The sequence below is a fragment of the Myxozyma melibiosi genome (genome assembly GCF_037950935.1).
Source record: "Myxozyma melibiosi strain Phaff 52-87 chromosome Unknown BZA70scaffold_1, whole genome shotgun sequence".
In the NCBI taxonomy this organism is placed as follows: domain Eukaryota; kingdom Fungi; phylum Ascomycota; class Lipomycetes; order Lipomycetales; family Lipomycetaceae; genus Myxozyma; species Myxozyma melibiosi.
In genome coordinates this window covers 2,686,004-2,706,043 of record NW_027042915.1, presented here as the reverse complement: position 1 = coordinate 2,706,043, position 20,040 = coordinate 2,686,004, and the positions used below count along the sequence as shown (strand labels likewise).

Sequence of the window (20,040 nt, the reverse complement as noted above, 5' to 3'; positions counted from 1 at the left end):
GCCAGAAGGTAGCGCGAATGATGAGCTGGCTGCGGTGCTTGATGATACCACCAAGGAGTTTGAAGTGCGAGATTCTGTATTTGACGATCCGATGCTGCTCTCTGTGACGTTGATTGAGGACATGAACGTGTCTGAGTTGCAGACGCCGCCCGTGCAGAAAGTGCGAGTGCGATCGGCAAAGGGCTCTGCGAAGAAGCGAAAGGTCAGTTAACTGCTGCTTTGAGTTTGCATTCTTCCAGGTCTAAATTAATGAGCATACGTTTGTCAAGCAGACCCCTGCAAAGACTGCAGAGGCATCAGGGAAAAGGACCCGGGTAGGCTGATTGATCCCCTACATATTTGCTATTGCGCTAGTCTGTGATCTAACCGTTAGCTGCTAAGACGCGGTCGGCATCGCTTGCAGGGAAAGAGCTTTGAGTGCCCGAGAGCGCGAGTATAACATCAGTCAAACATCAGGGGATGGGTAAGTCCACAGGGGATGGGTAAGTCCAAAACGGGAAATAGCATCTGACGCTAATCTTTCTTTGCTTTTTCTATCTTATAATTATCGCTGTCTGTTTTTTCTTGATTTATTTCTTGCTATATTATATATATTGAATTCGCAGCTATCCTTACACCTGTTGACCTCTGCTGACTTGAGGCGTAGAATACGCAAGATCACACGAGAGCAATCAATCTCGCAGGCGTACGTAGACCCTTAAAAATGCACGTACGTACAGAAAGAAGCAAAGAAGCAGAAGCAGGCGCCTGTTTACGGTTATCTGCTATCGCCTTAGTCATCATCTTCTTCTTCTTACAGTTAGCTTTAAAGCCACGCAGCGCTAGGCAATCAGAGTTTCCAGTTTTCCCTTATTTTTGTTTATTTTTTGAATTTAGGGTTTTTGTTTCTTATTCGATTAACCTTTGCGGATAAGCAGCCCAAAGCAGCAAAAACGGGAACACTATAAACACCAAGGAACCTGTTCCAAGAGCGTGGCTGGAGGCTGTGGCTGTGGCGCAGAGAAGGAGGAAAAAAAAAGGGTCTGCTTTTTTATACTTTTTCCGGAAGTCGGCGTCCCGGCGGATCCGATCTCGGTCGGGCCTTTTTGCTTTTATGCTCTGCCGTGTTTTCTTAGTGTGTTTCAAAGGGTATTGTTTGTTGCTGTTGGTGGTGCATTGTGGAGTTGCTGTATTGTTTTTAGTTTAGACTGTACAAAGGCAAAGGAGAAAGCATAGCTACTATTATTACACAAATGAATATGATACCGAATCTGAACTCGGCTTTTTGAAGCCCTTCTCAAGGAAAAAAAAATAAAAGGTCGACAAAAGATAAAAGTAGAAAGAGACCCTGCTTGCGTACACATACGAAAAGACAACACAAAAACCAACAAAGACTCGAGAGATATGAATGAGAGTGTGTGCGTGCGAATAAAATAAAACAGTCGAGGAAAATACACAGGCCGCGGGTGAACGAGGTAAAAGAATAAGAGAAGTAGAGACAAAGATACAAAATACAGCAAGTATTAAAATAAAGAACAAGCGCGCTCGATCAACAACTCAACCAATCATCAAATGTTTTTTGGTCCTCTTCGATCAAAAGGTCAGGAGAAAAACGCATGCATGCACCTCTTTTCTCGAACCTTTTCCCTTTCACCGTTGGATACAAGAAAGTCTATAACAAGGAAAAAAAAATGTATCATGCAACTGACAAACACGCCAAACAGCACAATGTTCAGCGTCTCTTGTCACTCCCACAAAGAGCGTCTTTCTTCATCTTCTCTCTCTCTCTCTCTCTCTCGCTTTCTCACACTTTCCCGTCGGTCTCTTCACTTCTCTGAAAAAGACCACGCAAGGCAACAATCAGGTGAAGTAATAATTAAGCATTAGGCCCGCAAAACTCTCTCAAACAAGGAAACAGCAGAAAAATGAAAAATAATTACAACCAACCAGTAATTAAACACAACAAATAATCCAACTTGATCTTTATAATCTAACTCACACATAGTAGTACTCCCAGAGCTCCCCTAGCAACTCGTCTCAGCAAATCAGCAAAAAGCAGAAAGAAACAAAAAAAAACAAATAGTCATCTTCGCTCTTTTTACTTCTGCTCGAGGCTGCTAGCGGAGCTGCTGTTGCCGCTGCCATTGTCGTTGCTCGTGCTCGCACTGGCGCTAGCGCTGCCAGTCAGGCTGCGCCTTCGTCGACCATGGTCCTTGCCTCCGACTGCCGCCGCGGCCGCGTAGAGCTCAGAGTCAGACTCCTCGGGTGAAGTAGACTCGGGAGTCCGACGCATCATCATCTGCTGCGGCGGTGGCGGAGGGGCAGACATGCGCGGCAGAGGAACGCCACGCACCGACGACGACGACGAAGAAGAAGGTGAGCCTTGTCCGAACGCAGCTGTCATCATCGCGTCCATCGGACTAGGTCCGACAAGCGAGCTCAGCTTGCGGGCTTGCATTGGCGGCGGCATGTACTGCTGCTGTTGCTGGTGGTGGTGCATCGCACGCGGGTTGGATGCATATCTGAATCGACTGTTTGGCGGCGCCGGCGGCGCGCTGTCGAGCATGGCGGAGCTACGTCCCATCTGTGGCGACATAATCGGTAAGGACTGTGAGTGGTGGTACAGCGACGGACGGGGTGCGTTCGACGACATCGAATTCGCACGGCTGTCGGCCAGCACGCGACTGTCGACCTCATGGTAGCGGTCAGACGTGTAGTCGGCAACGGACGACGTCAGAGAATCGTAGTAGTCCACGCCCACCGAGCTTTGATCCGGCGTCATGCTCTGCTTTCGGCCGGATCGCATCAGGCGCTGGAACGCACCACTCACTCCACCACCGCCATTGGTCATCGACTCATTCTTCGTCCGCCCACCAACATTGCTAGTGCGTCTGTTTCGCTGCGAGGTGTACGCAACCATGTCAACTTCCACAGGAGGCTGCGCTGGTCCACTGAAGTAGTCACCGCCAGCATATGGCGCACGGTTGGGGATTCCGCCAGGTGTCATCGAAGGGCGCATGCCTCTTTGACGCTGCTGCATCGCGTACTCCTGCTCACGGATAGCAATCTCCCGTTGTCGAAGTTCCATCTCTCGCTCGCGCAACGTCAAGTCCTGCAACGACGGCGATCCGGCAAGTTTACCCTTTCCAGGCGCAGCAAATTCGCTGCCGTTGTTCACAGGAGAAGGAAGCGTACTGCTGTATGCGACGACATCAGAAAACTCCTCGAGGCCTTCCATCGAACTGCGTCGAGAAATCGATTTCCGAGAAACATGTCCGTTTTGCGAAGATGCAGGTCGACGAGGAGGGGCCGCCTGTGTACCGTTCTGAACAGGTGCGCGTCGCGCCGCAGCGGCTAAGCTCATGTTGGATGGCTGACGGGAAGGAACAGCGGGAATGATGGGTGTGGCCATAGCGCCCTGTTTTTCAGATTGTTAGCAAGCCGATGCAAAAAAAATATACAGAAAATGAAATGTAGCTCACTCTTGATTGGTTGATTTCGTTAAGACGGGAAAGTGTGAGGTAGACCATCTCAAGGCGCGGAACCTTCAGGCCCATGTCGTCGGCGATTTTGAGAGGATTGCCCACCATGACCTCGACTTCCATAGGTCGCTTGGCGAGATAATCCTGGTACATCATCGAAGGCTTGGGGTTGGCAGCCGTCGTCTCAAGAACGCGACGAGCAAAATTGCTGTCGAATGAGCATCGTTGTGACCTGGCAATCAAGATGAGTTCGTCAATGACGGCGGCAATGTTTGCGCGCATGCGAGGCATGAGGATAAGAGAAGAGAGGTTGGGTTCCTCCATGATTACTGATAGTGAATGCAATGCAATAGGACCGATCGACTTCTCCCACTGCTGCTGACGGATGTTCTTCGACACGGCGCACTTTACAACTCCGGCTTCGAGCGTCAGCGCTAGCGAATCAGCCATGTCGTCGATCGTCGTAGGATCTGTCGGTTGCGTCTTTGTGCAGCAACCAATCCAGTACTGGGCTGCGTCGGTGCCGCTCTGCTCGAACTCTGCAGGTCCGATTTGCGAAACTTTCGAGTCGCACACGAGCGAGAGAATGACGTTTTCCTTGAAGGCAGACTCGAGGTACGATTCGATACCGATGCCAGTGCTTGTGTTGACGACGATGCATGTGTGGCCTGGAGTGACCACTCTTTCGATGACGGATCCAAGGTCGTAAACATCTGGAAGGGCTTTGACGCAGAGGAGAATGTAATCGAAACCGCCTTCGGGAACTCTGACGTCGTCGATAGATTTTGAGACTAAAATCAGCAAGTTAGTGTCTGGGCTGGTGTGCAGAAGGCGGCGGTAGAAAATAAACAAAACACGAACCTTGGAAAGGACGGAGTCTGCCGGGACCAAGTTGCTGCGACTTGAAGGCAATACCATAGTTCATGACGATTTCATAATGAGATTTCCAAATGAGCGACACGTCGGCGGCATTGCTGGCAGTGAGTCTCCAGGAGAGGAATGCAGAGATGGAGTTGCTGCCAACTATTAATAGTAGAGGTATGATTAGCGCCTGCTCTGGCTGACTCAAGTCTAGAAAGGGAAGAACGTACCTGACAGGACCTTTAATCGGCTGCTGTCGACCATTATGTGGGATTAAAATGAGATGTGGAGGAGGAATATACAAAAATCAAGCTTCAGCACGCAGGGTTAGCACGAGTTCTGCTGATCTTCAATATAAGAGAGAGCCGGCCAAGAAGGGCGGACGCAGCCGCAGAAATTAAATCTTCTGGTAGCAATTGTTGTTGGGCAAGGCGGAAGAGAAGGCTGCGGCACGGGACTGAATAAGGGACGGGAACGGCAGGCGAAGAGAGACGCAAGCAAAGATCCTGAAACGTCGTTGTCGATGTGAGTTGAGAGAGCGGAGTGCAGCGAAAAGGGAAGGGGCGCCTCAGCCAAAAGAAGGCTGAGGGCAGATTTGTGAGCGAAATTTGAGAGCGCCGCGCCGAGGAAAAAAATGCAGCTCGCCTTAACAAATGCCGCGCGTCCGACGTTCTTTGACCAGCTCAGGAGGACAGGAGAGGCAAAAAAAATAGATAATAATAGGAATAATAGCAGTAAAATAGGAGAATGACTTACAGAGTCTCTAGTTGAGAGGAGACGGGGTAAAGGAGAGGGAGGGGGGATGGGCGAATAAGTGAATGTACGCAGGCCAGCACAGCATGCGGGCTGAACGCGAAAGAGGTAGGAGGCCGCGGGGGTGAGGGGTTCTGCTTGTAGATGTTAATATGAGTTGGTGAATGAGGAGAGCTGCTGTGTGCTCTGCTTGTCGGTATCGTTTGTGTGTGTGTTTGGGTGCAGTTCTTTGTTGTGCAGGAGAGATAAGTGAGGGCGCGGCGCGGGTGACGAACAAAGACACGTAGCAGCACGAGACCAGGAGTTTCCGTGCGCGAAGAAGCTGGGATGGGGAGGTCGGTGGAAGCGGAGAGTAGGAAGAGGAGGACGGCGCGAGAGATGTAGTGGATGTGCGAGATAGGAAGAGGGCGTCGGAGGAGGGGCTGAGGGACCGAGAAGCAGGCGAGCGGACGGGCGGAGGAGGTAAGGAGAGGAGCGGAACAGGGCGAACAGACCTGAACAGAGAGGCGGGAACCTTAGCCCGAGGAAGCAGCGGATGATGAGGAAGAGGGACGAACGGGGATGGGAGAGGGACTGGGTAAGAAAAAGGCGGCGAGAGAGAAGAGGAGGAGGAGCGGGCAGAGTTTTCGTTGCGGGCGAAGAAGGCGCCAGTCAAGCAGGGTCTTGTCCGACTGCGAAGCTACGACGACTACGAGAAGAAGCAAAACACAAACACAAAAAGAGCTCGCACGCCACTAATGCGCCTACCCGCAGCGCTGCTGACGTTTCCGTACACGACGCTGCTCCCTCGCAGGCCTCGAGCCCGTCTCCGGCAGCCCGCGACGGCGAGCAGGGCGCCTGGCCGGCGGACGCACTTGGCTGCCTCCTTCGCTCGCGGACGTCGATACTCCAGCCCCTTCCGTCTGGGCCGATCCGATGTCAGTGGCTGGTGCCCGCCCTGCACAGCCATAGTGCGGCGTACACGCGTCAGACTCTTCCCGCTTTGGGCAGCGCCTCTCCCGATTCGGCATACTATTTATAGAGTGTGATCTGCATAATTGGGTAGTCTTAATATGGAGAGCTTGATTGCGGGAGGGTTGGGTAAGGTGTTAGTCATCCGGACTGAAACAGCGCGTACTCCGAGATTGAGCATCGCGTGTTGCTGCTTCTTTGGAAGATGCAATTGTGTTTGCATCCAGCAGCTGTTCTCGTCTTCATGAGCTCGGAAACAGGCCGAGTTGCTGACCGGGTGCGGGGCACTTCGTGATAAGACATGCAGCAGGCAGCAGCAAAGCCGCCAGCTCGCATGCCGAGAGAACACCAGCGCTGACCAGATCCATCGCCATCACCGCGCGCACTCGCCCTCCTCCACACTCAAATGTCCCGCATCTGCTCTTCCTGCCTGTCGAATCGCGTCCACTCGGACCAGCTCACGTTGTCCTCCTCCTCAGCCTCCCTGTGCCTGGTTTTAGTCTGCTGCGGGCGCTCCTGGTTGGAACTCTAGCTTGAACGAGATGACGTCACATGACTCGTAATCGCCTGCCTGCGCTCGGTAGTTTCAACACCTCGGAGACTCGGACTAAAACTCCGTTGTCTGCTCTTCCTCACTTGCCAAGGGCTTCTCGCCGATCCGTGCTTCTCTGCGATGTTGCTGCTGGTCGCAGGACGCTGTTGATTCTGCAGGGTCTGCGTCGAGCAACTCCGACGCCGGACATCCGTAACTATGAACTGCGCGCAGTTGTCATGACACAACTCTCACCTCATCCACGCAGCTATATCATATCCCACATTTCGCATGACAACTCACTGCCCTTCAATATACAAGCACTAATCATCTTGCTTCTATAGTCATACACAAGACTATTAATTCAGCTTCCGTCGTAGCCGCGACCAAGATTCACGCTGTCACATCTCATAACAAAATGATCGAGAGTACGTCATGATCATCAACCCAATCCCAAGATCATCGATGACCCACCGATTAGGCACCCACTGCCGATTAGGTAGTCTCAGCCCTTCTACAGCTCAATTAATGGAAAACAGCTGCAGTATATTGCAATTAGCTGTATTATATGAACAACAAATATCCCCAAGCTTCAACTTCAACCTCGATGCAGTCTGAGTTCAATATTCTAGGCGAACCGCAAGCTGGGCGAAGTGATCTCCCAATTCGGAATATCTCGGCCAAGCTGCTAGTTGCCGGGCAATCGCCTCGCCTGATGCCGTGTTCCAGTGAATGCCCAGGACCGGTGCACGCGCTTGATGATCAGAAATGAATCAAACGGCTGTTGACTGCGGACATATATATATCCTGCGGGAATCTCGCTAGCTACACGTGTGAATTGCACCCACAGTGCCCTACCTCTCCAAGATGCCTGCAAAATGCCCGCAACCACCACGACAGCATATCCTACCGTCTCAACACTTTCCTACAATAAAACACAGTCTCTCCGCCGATTATCTAGCATTCCACCTCCAACGTAGCAAACAATGGCGCGGACAGCAGCCGGGTTACCTCCACGACAATCGTGACATCATCCGCGCGCATGGCACCTAAACTCCCGCCCGTCGAACTCACTGAGCGATTTAACAAAGAACTTCTCGCTGACGATCTTTTTTTCACTACTTGATCTCCCCCGCTTCCCGATTCCCAGACCTGCACTCCTCTTGATCTCTCACTACGACCGCAAATCATGTCTTTGAGCAGACACATCGACGCCGAATCCCTCATCGAGGAGCACATGCGCCGGCGCGGCGCTGTTGGCACCGCTTCGAAGAATACCAAACACGTCATCTCGCCCTACATCAACCGCTACACCTCTGTCGAGCCTGCTCCCAGATTGTAGGCTCCTCTCATCATTCAATCACTATCCTCAATGCTCTTTATCGTCTAATTTTTGTTCTATAGTAAAATCCCGAAGAACGGCGTTGATGCGAAATGTACTTTATGCAACTTTCATTTTTCATTATGCAAGATCTGCAGCTAACTCTTTGCAATAGCCGCCTACCAGCTCATCCGCGATGATCTCGACCTTGACGGAAAGCCCAATCTCAACCTGGCCTCGTTCGTCGGCACCTACATCGAAACCGAGTCCGAGCGTCTCACCGTCGAGAACCTGACCAAGAACCTCGCGGACAATGACGAGTACCCGGCACTCATGGAGATCCACTCTCGCTGCATCAATATCCTCGGCAGCCTCTGGAACGCGTCGCCCCAGGAGAAACCCGTTGGTTCCGCGACCACCGGTTCTTCGGAGGCAATTCATCTCGGAGGTCTCGCCATGAAGCGCAGATGGCAGGAGAAGCGACGTGCTGAAGGCAAGGACGCCTCGCAGCCCAACATCCTCATGGGTGCCAACGCTCAAGTCGCGCTGGAGAAATTCGCTCGGTATTTCGACGTCGAGGCGCGTCTGATCCCCGTCAGCAAGGAGAGCAACCACTGCATTGATCCCACCAAGATCCTCGACCAGATCGACGAAAATACAATTGGTATCTTCATCATCCTCGGATCAACCTACACCGGCCACTACGAGCCCGTCGAGCAGATCAGCAAAATGCTCGACGACCTCCAGGATCGCACCGGTCTCGATATCCCGATCCACATCGACGGCGCCTCCGGTGGCTTTGTCGCGCCGTTCTGTCACCCGAACGTGAAATGGGACTTCCGCCTCAAGCGCGTGCACAGCATCAACACCTCCGGCCACAAGTTCGGCCTCGTGACTGCCGGTCTGGGATGGATCATCTGGCGATCGGAGGAGTATCTTCCCAAGCACCTTGTCTTTGAGCTGAAATACCTCGGAGGCGTCGAGCAGTCCTTCACGCTCAACTTCTCGCGCCCAGGACACCAGGTCATTCAGCAGTACTTCAACTTCCTCCACCTGGGCTACGACGGCTACGCACGCATCCAGCGAAACTCTCTTTCGAACGCAAGACTCTTGTCTGAAGTGCTCGAGGACTCGGGTCTATTTGTATGCTTGTCCGAGATCCACCGGCCGAAAGGCGTCCACACGTTCTCACCCGAGACCTCCAAGGGCGCCGAAGCCGATCTTGATGATGATCCCGAGTCTTACAATGCCGGTCTTCCTGTCGTTGCCTGGAGATTCAAGGACGAGATCTTGAAGAACTTTCCCCATGCTAAGCAGTCCAGCATGGCCACGCTGTTGCGTGTGAAAGGATACATCATTCCCAGTACGCTCTCTCATATTTCTACTCAACCCCGTGACAAGCTTCTAACAATCTCATCATGCAGACTACCCCCTCCCACCCGACGAAGAAGAGGTTGAAATCCTCCGCGTCGTCGTTCGCGAGTCCATGACCGCCGACCTTCTCAGCAAGCTCTGCGAAGACATCATCAGCATCGCAGAGTCCCTGATCAACGGCGACGCCGACGACATGCATTCGCCCGCCCATCCCCTCAACGCCGTGCAGAAGCTCACCACGCTTTCGCGCAGAGCTACGAGTCTTGGTGCGCTTTCGGAGCATACGAGTCAGATTAACCTCAATGAGGAGCCGCGCAAGCATAAGCATGGTCACTTCAAAGGTGTTTGCTAGCTGAGTCTGTGTCTATAAAAGTATGGTGTATTGTACGAAAATGTAATTAAAATTTTACGAGTGGGTAGCAGTCAGTAGTGATTGTTCTTATAGTAAAACCTGTTTTTGTCACTGATCTAAAGAGCACATCAGTCCTTCCCACTGTCATACATGACCATCGACTGCGCGCTCTCCCGGAGCTCATACATCAGCGACCCAGGCACCTCCGTCCACGGCAGCCCGTAATATGCACACTCTCCCGCCTCCTCCAAACACTCGAGCGCATGCGGCTTCTTATCGAGCCCGATCCACTCCTTCGCCGCCACAAGCTGCCAAAACGCCGCCTTCCGGCGCCGACTGCCCCAGCCCTGTGACCCCATGCCCCGTCTGATGGCGTAGCACGCACTCACGCGCTCGATTATCAGCGCATGCGCAAGATTGCCCATCAGCTTCTCTGAAATAGCTTTCATGAGCCAGCGCGCGGCGTCGTCCGCAGCGCCCCCGCCCCGCGAGCGTAGTAATTCGGACGCCATCAGGATCGTCCGCAGCGCGTAGGTGGGCTGATTACACCGCGAGGTGTACGAGTATGTAGCCGAATCCAGCATCGGCTCGAGAGTCTCCATCCTCGTCTTTGACGACAGCGGCGTCCCGCTCAGGATCAAACTAGTCGCAGCCATCTCCTGCGCGCCGGCATGGTACTTCCACGCTTTATCGTTCAGAAAGTCTTTGCGCAGGATATCGTACGTCGACTGCGCCAGGCGCCAGTCGCGCAGCATGACCGCGTAGTCTGCGAGTTTCCGCATCTGCGCCTCGGCAGTCATGAACCCGTACGAGGACGTCACAGGGTCGTAGTTGCCCGACGCACCTGCTGACGCGCCTGCTCCTGCTGCACGACTGTTTGTGCCCAGAAAGCGACGTGAGGCGGAAAAGAACCGGCCTGTGAGGCCACGCCTACTTGACGCGATCTGTTTCGGTGTATTTATTAGCAAGATGGTAAATGCAAACATCATAGATAAAGAATTATCACGCACCTGATCGTTCCATGTGTTTACGCACCGCTCCATAAAAGGAATCAGGCTCTGAACAGTCATCTCTCTGACAAACGCCTGAAGGTTCGAAGCATCCTCCGCTCTAATATACCGTTCCTTCCGCTCGGTATTCTGCAGCAACTCGACCTCTTCCGCAGCCGATATCCACTCAGAATGCGGCACGGCTTGTATCGGTTCTTCTGTCGCGTTCAACTCGACCTTTGACGAATGCATCCGGATCATGTGGCAATGCAGCCCGAAATGCCGCTTCATGCGCTCAAACAGCGCAATCGACTTCTCGATCTCGCTGTGGTCCTCGTCGTGGATCAGGATGTAGTAACGAAGATAATCTTTACTCATGTAATTTGGTACCGGCGTGTCGTTCCCGGTCTTGTACAGCATCGACAACGTCTCGATCGGCTGCGGATTCCGCGACGAGATCGCAATCACGGACGCAACCGGGTGCGCAAACGTCTCGTGCGCGGAAATCGGCGGCGTGGCAAGTAGCCGTTTCAAGCAGCGGTGGTAGATCGCGTCGTGCATAGCCGCGGGCGAAAAGGATGTTGTGGGGGAGAAAAACCGTGGCGATTGAGCCAGGTACAGCGAAAGCACGCGGTCGAGATCGTAGATGTCGAAGCACGCCGACGCTTGGGCTGCCATCTGGGCTGCTTTACTGTTGCTGCGCGCACGGGTCTTTGTAGGTGACGATGTCGGTGTACTCTGGGACGATGACGAGGGACCGGATCCTGTGCCCTGCTGTGGCAGCGATGCCGCAAACATTGCCTTGGCTGCGAAATTCGACGACACAAAGCGAATCCCAAAGTCTTCGAGTGTGGAGGTTATCCCCTGCGAATCCCGGACCACTACCGGTCCCTTGACTTTATCGCCAAACGGGCGCAGGAGCTCGAGCAAGGAGTCGAAGCCCATGTCGCGCGCGAACTCGTTTGCGTCATCGGAAGCGAAAACCGCGATGCGCGGCGCGAACGACTGCGCAATCAGCGACGCAACTACCGACAGATGCGACGGCGAGGCCGCGTTGTTTGGCGAAAGCGGGCCGGAAGATGAATTGTTTGCGCTGCCGCCGCCCAAGAGCGACGAGAACGAGAGAGAAAGCGACGGCGAGGGCGAGGCGGAGGAATGAGGAGGGGTCGTGAGGAAGCCTCGGCCGTCCGGGGACGAGTGCGGCGAGCTTGAGGCCATATTATCGCATGCTTTTGTTTTCTGGAATGGGTAATCTCTATCAGTGCATCAATGCCCCTGGTGATTGTTGTGACCTGCGTGCACACCGGCGGTGGATTGTTGGTGGTGCGGAGCGGAGAGGAGGGGCAGGAGAGTTGATGGAGATGAAATCACATTGAATTTGGATGTTGTAAAGCCTCAGCATTGGAGCAGCGGCCGCCGCATCGCGCAACAGATCACCAATATCTACCAACGATAGAATCATTTCCACTGTTAGGAGCATACATATGGATTGCTCGTAGGTATAATTTACATTAATAGAAAGAGAAAATTACACAGAAGTCTCTGTTGTATAAACATACTAAGGTAAACCAAATCCAAATCAATTCACCATATATTACAGAACTAAAATCTAATCGTCATCCTCTTCCTCCTCGGCAGCAGCGATCTGAGCAAGTCGAGCGGCCTCAACCTCCTTATTAACCGCAACCTTAAAAGCCTCCTTATCCTCTGCAAACTCCAGCAAATACTCAACTTCCATCTCATGCGTTCGGTGTCCCAAAATCACCAACGAATGCAGCGGCTCTCCGCTCTCAAGCTCGGCCATATCTGCCAGAGTCCCGGCCACAAACTTCTGCTGCGGCGAACCCAGACGGGAAATTGAGACGCAGGGAGTGTCGCGCGTGTAGGCCGATTGCTGGCGCATGTCCTCGATCTCGAGGAGCTGGGAGGCTGCGGTTTCGATGTTCATGTAGCGTGGTGGCTCGTAGATCTTTCTTCCTCGCGCCATGTTCTCAAAGCTCTGCTCCTTGACCTTGATATCTATAGACAGAAAAATCGGCAGTTAGTAAGACGTATTTACAATGTATACACATTTAGGAATCAAGAAATAACTAACCAAGAAGCACAAGAGTATGCAAGCCAATATCACGATTCTCCTTTATCCGATCATAGAAACTGCTAGGCTTCCAATTATCCATAAAAAACACAAGCGAAACCGTCTGTCCGAAGTTGTACAGCTGTAATCCACAAGCACCCACCGCGTTCATCACAGAGGCGTTGTGGATTGTCTCGACTGGAATGCCGAGCTCGCGCGCTCGAATTATGAGATCGGTATGTGTTGTCGCTCTGGGGGAACCGGTCAGCATATTTAATCTGTAATGCGAAATATATAGAGGAGAAATCAGACTCACCCAAATGGATCTCCGACTACCAGAAACGCAACGTCAACGTTCTGAGCATTCTCTAGTATCTGTTCGCTCCCGCTCTCGACCAGCTCTCTGTCTGCCAGTATAACTTCCCGACCATACAACTGCTCCTACAAGCCACAAAAAACCAAAAAGATCAGTATACAACTCAGAACAACGGGAAATCAGTCGATACGTACAAGATCTTCTTTCGAGGCAGCCATCAGAATGCTAGTGTACGCTTCCAGATACACCCGCTCGCATTTCTGAACCGCCTTCAGTCCGCGGACGGAGATATCCTCAGGAGACGACAACCCAAGCCCAATAAAATATAAAACCATCTTGTACTTAAATCAGCAATTAGATAGAGGCGCGGTATGAAATCTGGTAAAAGAAACAGGCTATCGGCCAGAGAGAATAAATTTTGATTTTGAGCAGGGTAACGAGCGTTCCGGGGAGGATGTTAAATGGGCAGAGATGGTAACCCCTGAAAAGCTTGTTGATAGCAGCGGATATCGTCTGTATCTGCTGCACATCTAAACCGATCTTTTGATATACAGATCTATATTTGTCTATCTTATTCATATAAACACTCAATGTCCATCAAGCTCGGTCACCCAATCCACCAGTCGCTTGGCCATAACATCACTATCTTTGACGCAGAACGCATGCTTGCAGTTCTCTTCCGCCGTCGAGATGTTGAACGAAACATTCTCCCTCTTCGCGTGTGCCTCCAAAATCTCCGCCCTGGTACGATCTGCAACCCAATGATCCTAGAAACCAGTTAGCTTTCAACTTTTTCATAAAGACAACACAGAACTGTAGAACTCACGCTCTCGGCAAAATACGCAACAATCCGTCCTTGCTTGCTACTCTCGCTATGTAATGTTCCCCAAGGGCCATCCCAAAAGAACTCAGCCATATCATCGCGTTCTCCGTGAATGCCCATTTCTTCAATGCCCAGACTGATAGACTGCCAAACAACGGCAGGAGAGCCGACCAGCTGGGTGGTGGCATGCAAGGCATGCTCCGGCGGGTTCCTCATCGCGAGCTTGATTATAGTGTGAAGGGCCGAGGATGGGAGATATTTTGCAGCGTAGAATGTGAAGATCGAGACAAAATCGGCTAGCCGTGGTACATATGACGAAATGGTTTTCAACGCCATTCCGCTACTGCTTTGTGCCAAGTCTCTGATTGTGGGGAATAGGAGGACTGCGAGGGTGATCGGTGCTGGAATCTGCTGTTTCGCAAGTTTCGCTAGCATGCGCTGAATCATCCAGCAGCCTATACTGTGACCGACGACTACCACCTGTTTCTTGTTCACAAGATCGACGGTCGAGAAGTAGCTGTATTTCTGAAGTAGGGAGGTCAGAACCTCCACCTTGTGTTGCGTCTGCTGCTCTAGACCGTAGTATTTCTGATCCGACGACCGTGCTGCACCGGCAGTAGCCACGGTATCGTAACCTGCTTGCGAGACGCAAACAATGCGCCAACCCGGCAAGCCTTCTCGGGCCTGAGAGAGAAAAGGAACGTAGTATTCTGGTAGACCGGGATTCCCCGGTATTAAGAAGATCATTCCGCATTCTTCGGTCGCAGCATCGGGAGGAACATCGTATATAGTGGTCGGATATTCGTGCGGATATTTCTGCAGCTTAAACAGAGACTCCGCCATGACTGGATCTGGATACCGACACTACCAAACAGGTTGAGACTTCACTCTGAAATAGAATCTGATACAAATCTCGTGCCTTGGTTACGAACGGCGATCAATCAACGTTGGTGATCCTCAAAACGCGTCGCCGATGATTCCAAAGACGTTTCATCCCAAATTGACCAGAACGCGCGAACTTGGCCGGGGTCGGACTCAACTCCGGATTTCATTCTCCCAGCTAACCAGACCAGCATTCTCTCTTCTCCCCCACACTGAGCTTCATCTTTCTGCGGCTTGCCTTTCTGCTCTTCCGCTGTTTGCTCATGTCGGATGACGACGACGAGGCACCTGTGCGTTCTCATCCTCATCTGTTGATCTCTTCGCGCTCGTCCATAGCTAACCTCGATCCCTGATATTCCTGCCAGGCGGCCCCCACTGTCCCCAAATTCTCTAGCTTCAAGCCACCGGCCCTCGCCAACGCAGACACCACTTCAGGCCGTCACCATCGCCGCAAACACCACAGTCATCACCACAGCTCGCACCCCTCTTCTTCGTCCTCGAAGACCTCAGGATCGCATTCGAGACATCACAGAGCTCATGAGCATACGGACCACCGTCATAGACAGCCGTCCAGCCGCGCAGAGCACCAGCATGATCGGACGAACTCGAAGCGGTCTGAGCGGAGTGCTTCTGACCACATAAGCTCTTCTAGACACATTGAGCGAAGGAAGTCACCGATCGCTAAATCTCAAGACAAGCAGCAGCAGCTCGCGACTACAGTTCAGCATGAGGAAACCACTGCAGAAACGCATTGGACCACCGAGGCCTGGATCCGTGAGACTGAGAAGGGAAACTTCATAGTATCGGCCAAATTGCTTCCGACAATATCCTACGCAACTCGTGACTTTCAGCTGTTCAAAGTCGACTTGAAGGATCACAAGGACAACCTGGTGTACGAGAGACCGTACAAGCGCCCGAAATACTACAGATTTGGTCATGGCAGAATCTTGGGACTGGGACGTCAGTTTTGGATAGCCGAGCAGCAAGTAACCGAAGCTCGAGAGGGTTACGGAGGGGTGGAGGTTTTAGAGGCACCACGAGATAGTGAAATCAACGATTCATCAACCGTCTGGAGGCTAGATCGCGAGCCGAAGCATGTTAAGGTGGAAAAACGGAACGCGGTAGCAGATCAATTTCAGGATGACACTGAGTTTATACCCTTGACTAGTGCTACCAAGTCAGCACAGGAATATACAGGCATTGAGTCATTTGTTGGCTCTCTCAAAAAGGAAGCCAGCGAAGAAGAAAATAACGATCTCTCGTCTGAAGACGGCCTCGAAACGCACGCCGCGTCAAACAGCAAAGTCATCGAGCTCTCCAAGGCAGTAGACCACTCACCCCATGACGTCTCGCTATGGTTCGCTCTGGCGTCCGAGATGATGACAACCTCCGCATCAGAAAACAAGAAGGCATCTACGGTCGTACGAGTTGAAATCGGACTTTCGGTCTTTGAAAAGGCTATTGCGGTCAACCCTGGCAACACTAGGCTCACTCTTCGGTATCTGGACATGTATGAGAGCGTGAATGGGAAGTTTTCTGCGGGCAAAAAGTGGAAGGAGATAGTTGGGAAACATCCTACAAACTTTGAGCTCTTGCAGGCCTGGATCGAATTCATCATGCGAGACTCGGCAACTTTTGAATACGACGCTGTTCTTGCAAAGATCATCGAAGTGATAGACAGTATTCGATCTCAGATTCAGAGGCAGCGAGATCTTGAGGAGATCGAAGAAAGCCTGATGCATGCTATATTCAGGACTTGCAAGTTTATTTTCGAAGCGGGGTATGTCGAGCACAGCACAGCTATTATCCAAGGCCTATTGCAACTCAATTTTCTAGCACCGGATGTTGCAGACAGACTTGCTTGGCTGAGCTCCTTTTGGGCTGGAGAAGAGCTTCGTATAGGCGATTATGCCAGGACGATAAGCACATCGACAGAGACGGCTGATTGGCTCTCAGAAGAAATCGAGGCCTCAAAATGCTTCATGCCACAGCGGACTACAACTCTGAATGAGCTTTGCGATCCTTACTCGGTTATATTATATGCCGATATATCTCCCTTCATGTATGTATTCCGTGGAAAGAAAGCTAAAGACAATTTGGTGTGGGCATGCTTGAAGTTTTTGGGGTGCAATGTCAAGAAATCTGGGTTCATGCCATTTCTAGACCGTTGGGATGAGAGGATACCTATAGCCGATTTTGAACTCCCCGGACGGTTCGAAAAGATTTACGACGAAAGACTGGTTGACTGCATAGTGAGCTCGTTGCTGGGAGTTATTGATGACGACGAGCTCCTGTCCCTTTTCCTTGAATGGAAGGTTCACGTCGATCGCAGTACCGCTTCGGAAGCAGCTAAAAAAGTGCTAGGCCGACGACGGGATAGTGTCGCGCTGTGGTGCTCTTATGCCGATATAGAATGGCAAATGCAGAACATTGAACGAGCAAATTACGTCTATGAGACCGCAGTATCTTATATGGGCGAAAAAGACGAGGCTATTCTTCTGTATCGCTTCTGGGCTTCAGAGGTTTTGTTTCATAATACAAAAGATTGCGTGCTACAATGCTTGGGAATTCTCTCGGGAGTATCGGATGGGAAAAAGAAGGCCGATCCGTCACAGCAAGACATATCAGAGTCTCGTATGAAGATTGTTGAAATACTACAGCGCTCGTTTCTGTCAAACAACTTTGAGATTGCGGAAGCTGCTGTAGAATGCCTACTCATGCTCTTGTATGCCGAGGCACGCGGCAGCTCTACGCCTTTGGATTTGCCGCTGAAAGTGTACAGCGAGTATATTGATCGAGTTGAAGAGCCATCCGCACATGAGCGGCTGATGCTCTTTGTTGCGCGTTTAGTGAAGCTTGACATGTCTCGAGCCACCACATTCAAGGTCTCAACACTGCGAGATCATCTCACGAGATGTATCAAGCTATACCCCCAAAATGCCGAATTTCTATCAATGTTTGCATACAACGAAAGCAAGTACAGAATCGAGAACAACGTGCACCGAGTAATCAGTGAAGCGCTGGACGACGAGCAACATCCCGCTCCGCTGATAATGTGGCGCTTTGCAGTCGAGTACGAGCGCAGTTTGAAGAGCGTACATGGCGTGACAAATCTTTTCGAACGCGCGGTTGAAAGTGCGATTGGAAAAGGCTGTGTCGGGTTATGGTTGGACTATGCTGCTCATAAGCTTGAGACGGGTACCAAAGAGGAGGCCAAAACTATTTGGTTTAGAGCTATTAGCGCTTGCCCTTGGTCGCGAGGTAAGCGTATCTTCTAGAGAACAGCAGAACCTGCGTCCAGAAAATGGATTTACTGACAATATTTACTAGACGTTATTATCCGAGTATTCCAGAATCGCGATTCCATCCCCGACGGGGAGTTACGACGGGTTCGCGATATTCTCATGGAAAGAAGCTTGCGTCTTCGGGTGGAGATTCCCGAAGACGAATTCGGTATTCAGCAACCGCTAAATCTACCGCAGAACGACGAAGACGATAGCGACGGACAAGATGGAGATGTACAGGACAGAGATGGCGAATAGAAAGAGATCTAGGGTCTATTATTTCGTATAATCTTACAAGCGATCGAATAGTGTACAAACAAATTTCTCCTGGAGCTGACAAAAAAAGAAGAGAGAGATCTCGACACATTCGAAATTGACAAACAAATGAAGGAGTAAAAAAATTAGATGATACCATTTCGCACCGCCCACTCGCGTCCGCCGATGAAGAGTCCACTGGGATCGAGCTTCTGTCGAATACTCTTGAATTTTTTACCATCCTCGCCATACCATTTCTCAAAGACACCGGCGATTCCGACCATCTCGCCATCTTTCTTTATCCGCTTCTTCTCCTCCTCAGCACTCAAGATGCCAGCGGGTCCGATGAAATTCTTGGCCCAGTGAGGCCGACCTCCGTACTGCACCATGACGCCTTCGAATTCGGTGTACCACTTGCCGATTGGCGGGTCTCGACCAAACGGACGATACATTGTAGCGTTGATGTATAGAGTAAGGTTGTCAACGGTTATAGGTTCGCCCGGCGCGGGATAGTCGACACGCGGAGCATACTCGAGCAGGGAGCGGGAGAAATTTCCGGGGATGGCGCCCTTGCCGCCGTTCGCATTCACGATAGCCAGAGGCGAGTCGGGGATTTGGTCCTCTGGAGGGGTAGAGCAGTTGGATACACGGACCTCGATGGGAGCATGAACGTAATAATCGTGATCTTTTGCGGCTTGCGCAACGAGCTGGTCAACCCGAGTGAGGATCTCGACACCGTCGCGCGCAGGGACGGCCCATTCGTTGACATACTGCTTGAAGAGACAGTCCATGTTGAGACCATCGACAGATCCCTGCACGGCTTCGTCGACGGCAGCACCAGGCGTACCGTAAGTCTGTGTGGCACCGTACTGTCGGCGGAAGACGAAGCGCTCGACAGCAGGCATTGCGGGAGGGAAAACGTTGACGGCGAACCAAAGAAGGGATTCGTAAAGCTTGCGGCCTAGCCAGGTACCGTAGAACGAAAACCTTGGCTTTGAAAGAGGAAGGTCCGACTTCTCGGCGCGCCATAGCACGCATCTCCGCGAGTAGGGGAACCACCAGACACGTACAAACTCCTTAGTAGTCCAGAGCGTGCGCCAGTCGGCGAGCAGCCGGTCAAAGTCGATAATTTCCTGCACAGAGTGAATGTTGAATGCCGGCACTGTGCGGAAAGTGATGTGGGTGACGATCCCAAGCTTGCCTAGCGACAGCAAGGCCGCCTTGAACAGATCCGGATCGGTTGTTGGGGAGACGGTGCGGAAATCGCCCGAGGCGGTGAGCAGCGTAATGTCGACGACCTGCTGCGCCAGCGGGCCGTGGAAAGCAGACGAGCCATGGGTACCGGTGGAGATGAGTCCAGCGACGGATTGCTCAGAAATTGAGCCCAGGTTCTGGAGAGCGAGGCCGCGGAAGGCGAGCGCGGCGTTGAGCTGGTAAACCCGAATTCCAGCCTCTACTCGGACGTCGGTGTACTCGGGAGTCTTTTGCGCGGTGACAGGAAAAGTGGATACTACGGAGCAGAGGGAGTCGAGATTGACCAGCCAGTCGTTGGGAGCAGCCATGGCGATGTCGGAGGGCGAGTGGCCGGATCCGACGACGGTGAGCGACACGCCGGCCGCGCGGGCAGAGTGGACGAGGGCGACGAGGTCGTCCATGGTCGGCGGCTGGTGGTAGAGCCGCGGCCGGCACTCGAAGGTGCGGGCCCAGGTTGTATGTACGTGGTTCTCCATCTGAACGGGAGCCAGTGGAGGCAGACGGGCTCTGGAAGGAGGGCGGGAGGAGTGCTTGCGAGGAGGAAAGCAGGTCTCGGCA

The 20,040-nt window shown here is 52.2% G+C and overlaps 8 protein-coding genes across 8 annotated transcripts; 3 read left to right on the top strand and 5 right to left on the bottom strand.

Annotated features, from left to right (window-relative positions):
* The first annotated feature begins 443 nt into the window (after positions 1 to 443).
* BZA70DRAFT_272960 (uncharacterized protein) lies at positions 444 to 988 on the top strand. Its single transcript, XM_064911757.1, has 2 exons — positions 444 to 482; positions 647 to 988. Exon 2 carries the CDS (start codon positions 704 to 706, stop codon positions 911 to 913), a length of 210 nt encoding a protein of 69 aa, XP_064771152.1. The 5' UTR covers positions 444 to 482; positions 647 to 703; the 3' UTR covers positions 914 to 988.
* Positions 989 to 2,077: 1,089 nt separating this feature from the next.
* Positions 2,078 to 4,586, bottom strand: BZA70DRAFT_287440 (ketopantoate reductase PanE/ApbA C terminal-domain-containing protein; the record flags this gene model as incomplete). Its single annotated transcript, XM_064913954.1, has 4 exons — positions 2,078 to 3,397; positions 3,462 to 4,252; positions 4,323 to 4,484; positions 4,553 to 4,586. 4 exons carry the CDS (start codon positions 4,584 to 4,586, stop codon positions 2,078 to 2,080), a joined length of 2,307 nt encoding a protein of 768 aa, XP_064771151.1.
* A 3,161-nt stretch (positions 4,587 to 7,747) lies between these two features.
* Positions 7,748 to 9,669, top strand: BZA70DRAFT_301350 (pyridoxal phosphate-dependent transferase; the record flags this gene model as incomplete). Its single annotated transcript, XM_064914717.1, has 4 exons — positions 7,748 to 7,896; positions 7,963 to 7,994; positions 8,055 to 9,242; positions 9,304 to 9,669. 4 exons carry the CDS (start codon positions 7,748 to 7,750, stop codon positions 9,603 to 9,605), a joined length of 1,671 nt encoding a protein of 556 aa, XP_064771150.1. The 3' UTR covers positions 9,606 to 9,669.
* Positions 9,670 to 9,733: 64 nt separating this feature from the next.
* BZA70DRAFT_287438 (ER-golgi trafficking TRAPP I complex 85 kDa subunit-domain-containing protein) lies at positions 9,734 to 11,812 on the bottom strand (the record flags this gene model as incomplete). The annotated part of the gene is made up of 2 exons (XM_064913953.1): positions 9,734 to 10,549; positions 10,616 to 11,812. The coding sequence occupies 2 exons, from the start codon at positions 11,810 to 11,812 to the stop codon at positions 9,734 to 9,736; spliced, it is 2,013 nt and encodes a 670-aa protein (XP_064771149.1).
* A 192-nt stretch (positions 11,813 to 12,004) lies between these two features.
* BZA70DRAFT_272950 (tetrapyrrole methylase) lies at positions 12,005 to 13,432 on the bottom strand. Its single transcript, XM_064911756.1, has 4 exons — positions 13,179 to 13,432; positions 12,985 to 13,109; positions 12,690 to 12,919; positions 12,005 to 12,613 (listed from the first exon to the last, which is right to left on the bottom strand). The coding sequence occupies exons 1-4, from the start codon at positions 13,317 to 13,319 to the stop codon at positions 12,204 to 12,206; spliced, it is 906 nt and encodes a 301-aa protein (XP_064771148.1). The 5' UTR covers positions 13,320 to 13,432; the 3' UTR covers positions 12,005 to 12,203.
* A 106-nt stretch (positions 13,433 to 13,538) lies between these two features.
* Positions 13,539 to 14,823, bottom strand: BZA70DRAFT_35168 (uncharacterized protein). The gene is made up of 2 exons (XM_064915053.1): positions 13,811 to 14,823; positions 13,539 to 13,751 (listed from the first exon to the last, which is right to left on the bottom strand). Exons 1-2 carry the CDS (start codon positions 14,648 to 14,650, stop codon positions 13,572 to 13,574), a joined length of 1,020 nt encoding a protein of 339 aa, XP_064771147.1. The 5' UTR covers positions 14,651 to 14,823; the 3' UTR covers positions 13,539 to 13,571.
* Positions 14,824 to 14,857: 34 nt separating this feature from the next.
* BZA70DRAFT_272947 (NRDE-2, necessary for RNA interference-domain-containing protein) lies at positions 14,858 to 18,040 on the top strand. Its single transcript, XM_064911755.1, has 2 exons — positions 14,858 to 14,979; positions 15,055 to 18,040. Exons 1-2 carry the CDS (start codon positions 14,953 to 14,955, stop codon positions 17,965 to 17,967), a joined length of 2,940 nt encoding a protein of 979 aa, XP_064771146.1. The 5' UTR covers positions 14,858 to 14,952; the 3' UTR covers positions 17,968 to 18,040.
* Positions 18,041 to 18,374: 334 nt separating this feature from the next.
* On the bottom strand, positions 18,375 to 19,958 carry BZA70DRAFT_234816 (D-arabinono-1,4-lactone oxidase; the record flags this gene model as incomplete). The annotated part of the gene is made up of 1 exon (XM_064910313.1): positions 18,375 to 19,958. The coding sequence occupies one exon, from the start codon at positions 19,956 to 19,958 to the stop codon at positions 18,375 to 18,377; it is 1,584 nt and encodes a 527-aa protein (XP_064771145.1).
* Positions 19,959 to 20,040: the final 82 nt, after the last annotated feature.